At 39.6% G+C, this 6934-nt stretch overlaps 1 protein-coding gene across 1 annotated transcript; it reads right to left on the bottom strand.

The window, feature by feature from the left end:
- Window positions 1-119: 119 nt before the first annotated feature.
- On the bottom strand, window positions 120-5023 carry LOC133956625 (mitochondrial carrier homolog 1-like). Its single transcript, XM_062391822.1, has 4 exons — window positions 4708-5023; window positions 1911-1995; window positions 1053-1140; window positions 120-332 (listed from the first exon to the last, which is right to left on the bottom strand). The coding sequence occupies exons 1-4, from the start codon at window positions 4849-4851 to the stop codon at window positions 317-319; spliced, it is 333 nt and encodes a 110-aa protein (XP_062247806.1). The 5' UTR covers window positions 4852-5023; the 3' UTR covers window positions 120-316.
- Between the last annotated feature and the right edge of the window lie 1911 nt (window positions 5024-6934).

Genomic DNA, 6934 nt, shown 5'->3' with positions numbered 1-6934 from the left:
AGTTAAGATTAAGATGCATTTATTAGTCCCAAACACATCCACAGACATGCAAAGGCACACTCATACAGGCTCTACCCTACAAGGATAATTAGCTGTACACTTTTTGTATTCGCCAATTTTCCATTCTCTGTGCACTGGTTGAACATTTTTAAGAACTACTTTGACAGATTAATTTTACACTGTAACAAAAAACTACCTCTACAGCAGTTAGCCTCCACATGAATTGAGCCTGGGATGATCCCAAAGTCGGGAGCAGGGTGATCTCTCACCTCTCTAACCACTTTCTGGAGTGAGGTCTGAAGGTCGTCTCTCTTTGCTAGAAGCTCCGCCTGCTGAATAAACAAGTGAATTACTCGGACAACTCAACATAATACCTACTGTATACCTTTCGATTCTTTAACAACCTCGACAGCTGTTTCTGTCCGTCCCTCTGTCTAACCTGAGGTGTAAGGGCGATCATGCGTTTGCTGTCACTGTTCTCATGCATTTGGGTGTTCTTAAGCTGTATTCACTTTTAGCATAACTTTTTCTGTTAATTTCCATGCAGCTGAGACATTCTGCTTTTGTAACCTGAAGGCTAGTCCCATAATCGGCATGTGTGAATCCACTCTAGGTGAGCAACACTTTGAGTAGGTAATACTGACCGACTTGTGGTGTCTCCAATTTAGCATTTCTTGTGTGGTCATTGTTCAACGAGTCCTCAACTGGGAGCCGGTTGAACAAGGTATTGTTTCCTTCTCTTGTTGTTTTGGGCTATAATCAGAGGTATATTGGCAGTCATTTGATTGATTTTGCCTGTCGGTTTCTTTGTTTGGATGAGAAATCCCCAGTTTGAACATCTTCTTTGCTGTCATTCAAAGTTTCTCTTTTGTTTGGGCTGGTAAAAATCGCCAAATTTATAAATGTGTGCTTTACCTTTGCCCAATCCACTCTAAAGATCTGGCTTCAGTTTCGGCCTTCAATCAGATTTCTGCCCCAACACAAGGCCCCATAAGCAACAGCCATAACACTGTCATGATATCTGTGCAGTCTTAGTCTCAGAAGTTGCTTACCTGTTTAGCGTTGCTCCACTGGTTACGAAACGAGGTGAGAAGCCACGGAAGAGTCCCCTCTTTCCATCCACCTTCACAATGTGATGTGCTGAAAACAAATCCATCTCCTGTCGGCTGCTCTTAATTCATGTCCAGTGAAACTGTTACAGAGCACTCACACATATCAGACTTCAGCAGGAACGTGTGTAGTAGAAGCTTAGAAAAGCTAAAATCTTCAAGTGGCAGTGCCAACACCAGTCAATGAAATCACACTTAAACTAGTCAATCAATTCATATTCTTTCTAATACAGATCCTTCCAGGCATCAAATGAACTGAACCTGGAGAGAGAAGGTAGAGGCAGTTGTTGAACCTGGTATGTGCTCGTTTGTTTGTTTATTTTCAAACTACTTTCCTTTGGCATTTGATGAAGAGCTACAATGGGACATTAGCACAAAAAACTGATATGTTGTGTGTATGTTGTGAGTGCTCAGTAACATCTGGTATAAATGTTCATCCTGAATGATCCAACACAAGTGGATAGCTCATTGTACAGGTGTGAACACACCTGAATAAATGGTCAATGCGTCTTCAGATCCTATAACTCAGATCTCTCCCTCGCACTGACTCAAACTCAAACAGGTTCATTTAAAAACAGACTGGGTAAAAACATAATTTGGTCTTCAGGAACAGAAATGACGAGCATGATTATTTGCATATAGAGCGGGGAAGTGAGATCTGACCCCAGTGGTCACAGGAAGCATTTTAACGGCAGGTGTGAACAGACAAACTCAAGCTCTCCACTTCGGATCGAATCTAGGACAGATTATGAAACCACTCTGAACAGGGCACAAGACAATAAATAGTCACATCTCACTCACCATAGGAGAAGAAGCCAGGTAAGTATAAGACTCTTCTTCCAAACATCGTTGTGCCCACAGTTGGAGGAATTGGTTCATGTCCCACCTAGAAACAACAATAGCAGAGATCAAACACAGCTTCCCTGCTTCATGGGAATCAAGGAAACCCTGACAACTATTGTACTGACCAAATAGAATTACTGCATCAGAGCTGTATGCAGTAAAGTTGCAGGATATATGGTCACAATTTCCCCGTCTGTTCCTGAGTTGTGGCGTTGAATAATGACCAGAAAGTTGAACTTTAACGTCTTCACATTTTTGTGTGTGATAACACAGAGCACCATAAATCTTAAAAGGGCACTTTATTACCACAGGCTGGATAACTGTAATGCTCTCCTATCCGGTCTACCCAAAACAGTTATAAATTGTAAATGGTTTGTATTCATATAAAGCTTTTCTAGTCTTGATGACCACTCAGTATAGTTCGCCATTCAAACACATATTCATACAGTCCGTCTATGACTTTGTGTAAAACTTTTTCTATATGGAGCAATTTCTGGGTTCAGCATCTTGTCCAAGAACACTGCGCCATGCAGATGGGAAGACTGGGAACTGCCAATCTTCTGATTGGATTAATCCAGGACTCTGAACAGGACTAGAAGGAGAGAACATTTTAAATCAGTCCTTAAATCCCTACATTGGCTGCCTGTTAGTTTCCGCATTGACTTTTGCCTGTTTTAAAGCACTTCATGGTCTTGCCCTAGTATATTTGACTGACCTGCTGAGAATGTATGAACCAGCTCGGCCCCTCAGGTTCTCTGGTACAAGTCTTTGTAATTGTTCCAAGGTGCCGGACGAAAACTCTTGGTGAGTCAGCTTTTGACTTTTTAATGCCCTGAGCAGAAAAAAGTTGACATTTTGAAGCGTAAACTTAAAATGACCTCTTTAGTCTTGCTCTTAACTACTTATGGTCTTATAGACACGTGACCATTTTTTAACTGTTTACTTTGTTTTATCATTATTAAATAGTTTTACTTATTCTACTATGTCTTCTATCTCAACTTTTATTTAACTATATTTTACTATTTTGTTCTTCTTTGCCCCTTATTTTCTTTTATTTCGGTTTCTTAATTTAGATTTTTATTCTACACTCCTACAGTTATTGTAGCCGGTTTGTTATACTCACCTAATGTCCTATTTCTTCATTTATTTGTCTCCATTTTAAAGTGTGCATTAGTCTAAATTTTTTTTTTTATTGTTAACTATTTATTAATTTTCTTTGCTCTTGTTTTTTTCTTCTACTTATGTCTGTCTAACAATCATATTGTCAATCATAATGTGAAGCACTGATGGATGGTTACTGCCATTGGTAAAGATATTACGCACAATCTATATATAAATTTGTATTTGTATAGCCAATATTCACAAATCCCAATTTGTCTCATAGGGCTTTAACAAGGTGTGACCTCCTCTGCCCTTCACCCTCAACAAGAGTCAGGAAAAACTACCAAAACAACCCCATTAACAGGGGGAAAAATTCATAGAAACCTCGGAGAGCCACATGTCAGGGATCCCTCTCTGGCCTGTTACAGTTTCACAAGGACCGAGAATATTTCTACCCTTCTCAATGTCCATACCTTGATTTATTTGTTGCATTGACCACAGTATAAACACTGACCACCACATAATGGCCGATACTTTTCTTAAGTTGGAAAATCTTTCTTCACAACACTCATTCAGCCCCCCTTGACTTTGCTCACTTTTTTTCCTCACCATCTCTCTCACTCACTTACGCTGCCAACACACTGACACACACATACAAACATGTTGACATTGGATACATCTGTAAACCAAACTGGGTAGAAAAAATAGTATTTGTGCTTTAGCAGACAAATGACCCAAATGATTATTCAGGGAAGTGAGATCGCAAGTGGTCAAGGAGACACATTCAGGACGCCCTTAAAGACCATGTGTGAACAGACTGTGTCTCTATTTACCAGCCATCCATCTATCCATTTTTCTGATAATCTGGGGTCAGGTTGAGTAGACAGCCTTTTAAGCAGGTATTGTAGACATTTCTCTCATCAGCAATGCCTTCCAGCTGCTACTGGAAAATTCTAACTTCATTACCTCAACTTCAAGTGGAGATTTGTCTGATTGATGCTCGAAAGTTCCATTACAGTCAAACTGTTGTTGAGAAAGCAGACCAGAGGTAAAGGTCTTACAAACTCAAAACGTCCACATGGAAAGGCAGGAAGACAGCAATGAAAATATATAATAAAGATATAAAATACATAATTTAAAAAACTGCTGAAAGTTAGGGTCTCATGTCACAATACAGCAAAGATGGTGTGCTGAGGTTTAGGAAAGCATCATTTATTAATATTGAGCATGTTGCATGTCTTAATCGCATTAAGGTTTGAACTAGACTTTCTCAAGCATGTTACAATCGACCTTCCATTTGTGAAATCGATTAGATGAATGGCTCACAAGTCATGTATACACCAGGGTTCAATCACCAGAGCATGTCACGGTAGACACTCTCAGTCAAAACTAGGAGAATATTTCACATATGACGTTATTATGTACATTTGTTTGCAAAAGAAACTGCGGACTGAATTGTTCATGAACTTTTGATAACGCAGAATAGTAACTGCTCTGAACCTCTGTCCCAGCTGCTCTGGTCCCTGCTAGCAGCTCAGGTGAATGAGCGCACTGTATTCCCCCCATAGATAGTATATAAACAGGTGGCCAACACACCAGCGGCGGTGATATCTGACTGTCTTTCTTTGGTTAGCTACTTAGCTACATTAGCTACCTGTATTAGCAGCTTCACGTACAGCAGCGGGTGTGTGACGGCTGTCACACCAGCTCCTAGCAGCAGCACTGCGGTGTCCAGAGGCACGAGGGTCGGTGTAGCATCCGGGTCCACACATACTGACAGGTTTTCTGACGGCTCCATATTTAGTTACCGTGGGAGGAGGACACTGCTCATCCCCGCTGTGCCGAGCTGAAGGCTAGAAAGATAACATCGTAGTTTCTACGCGACGTGGGTTTCAGTTGTACAACATATGTATGTGAACTAGTCAGATACATTGTATTTACTGGAATGTGAGTGAGCTCATAACAATCTGTTATAGTTATAGTTTTATCATGGACTTTATATAGTTTGAATTATGGAGTGTATCTATGGTCCGTACCGTTGACTGTATACAGACTATGGGCTGTTTCTGTGGTCTATACAGGAAATAAAGTCTTTGATTTAAATGCAAAATTGCATCATCATCCAGCAAAATATTTGTTGTGCCATCTCTACTTTCTTTTCCACCAACTCACCAGAAAAGACAATTGCGACCATATTATTATTATTATTATTGCTGTTGTTGTTGTTATCATTATTATAAACTTAAAACACATTATTATAAACTTAAAACACATTATGCACCCTTGTTTCTGAAGCAGGTTGACTGCAACTCTGTAGAAAAGGGTTAAATTCAGCTCAGAGTCAATTCAGGATCTGCAAAGCAAAGAGCACATACTCAATTAATTCCAGTAGGTGGTGCTATTAGCCTGACAATGGTTCAAATAAGGACCAAACAACAGTGGCTCGATTTAAATTTGTTATTATTTGTGTGTGTGTGTGTGTGTGTGTGTGTGTGTGTGTGTGTGTGTGTGTGTGTGTGTGTGTGTGTGTTTGAGAGAGAGAGGGAGTGTGTGTGTGTGTGTTTCTCTGTGTGAAAGCTACCAAACTTGTATTTATTGATTATTATAATTATAGTTATTTTTTATTATTATTACTAACTCACCTCCTGTCAGCAGTCAGTGGTTTGCAGGCTTAACAATTGAGGGTGGTGAATTTAAGGATAATGAATAGACGTGATGTTAATTGAATACAATGCTATCTTGAAAGGCTATTGTCAGGCGTGTTGGTTTATCCTAAATATGAGAAGAGCCGGACTGGTCCAATTTAAATATTTATTGAGATGCAATGAAAGTTGAACAACATAGCTATGGACAATTATCACAGCCTAGGCTAATTAAGTTAGCAATAGGTAGTTAATAATGGCCCCGAACAAAAGGGGTTTGATATAGTTATAACAGTAGATATAATATGATTGGTTATGAAAGATTGAAGGGGAGTCACCGCAAATCAATTTGGTTCTCCCTTGTTGGTGCACAGGCATGTCCACGCCTCTTGGCACAGAAATCCAGGAAGTGACAAGAAGCCGCTCTCTATGACACATCTACTACTCTGATAGTTGCTAAGCAAAATGTTCTCTTCATGAAAGGCCTTGACACCTCTGGTGCCATGTAGGCCATTGGAGAAAGGAATATGATGTTCCTGCTATATTCAAACAATGTCCTGTTGATGTAAACATTAGTATCCTCGAAACCAAAACAACGAGACAAAACAATGTCAACAAAGTCACACTGTCCGACCTCCAGAACTTTATCAGACAGCTGCTTGAAATATATTTGGATGAGTCTAAGGGAATAATGGTTTAATACCAAAAGTTAGAATTCAGAACAATTATAAGATTAATTATTAACAATATGCAGCAAGGGTTATTTATAAATCATTTGAATAAAGGCCTTATATCTGGTTCAAACTGATCATGCCCCCCCTCCCCCTTTAGTTGCAAATAGTTTCAGTCAGACCCAAATACCAGCTAGAATTTGAAATCCTAACAATCCCTCTTTTCACACCATTTAATGGTGTGAACCACTTACTTGGGATTTCCATGTACCCCTAACCACCATCCCATCCAGTGCTGTTAGGACATCAGTTTAAGAGTCAATGATCTTGGATTTTAGCCTTGTGGAGATCCTTTTGTGGAATTAATACTTTCCGTTTGTCAGGTTGCAAGAGGTGCAGCTGTCACCGGATGGGAGTGGGTTGTGGAGACATGGAGCCCAGATCCCATAGATTGAAAGGAAACAAACAGTAAAGTGATTAATATGCTGCAGTGCGTAACTGAGTGTAAAGTTGATTATATAAACTTATATTTGCAAAGGAAAATTAACAAGTAATCAAAACAAGACAT

Source organism: Platichthys flesus, chromosome 7 (genome assembly GCF_949316205.1).
Source record: "Platichthys flesus chromosome 7, fPlaFle2.1, whole genome shotgun sequence".
Classification (NCBI taxonomy): domain Eukaryota; kingdom Metazoa; phylum Chordata; class Actinopteri; order Pleuronectiformes; family Pleuronectidae; genus Platichthys; species Platichthys flesus.
Note: the sequence above shows the minus strand (reverse complement) of the source record. Positions and strands in the feature narration are given on the sequence as shown.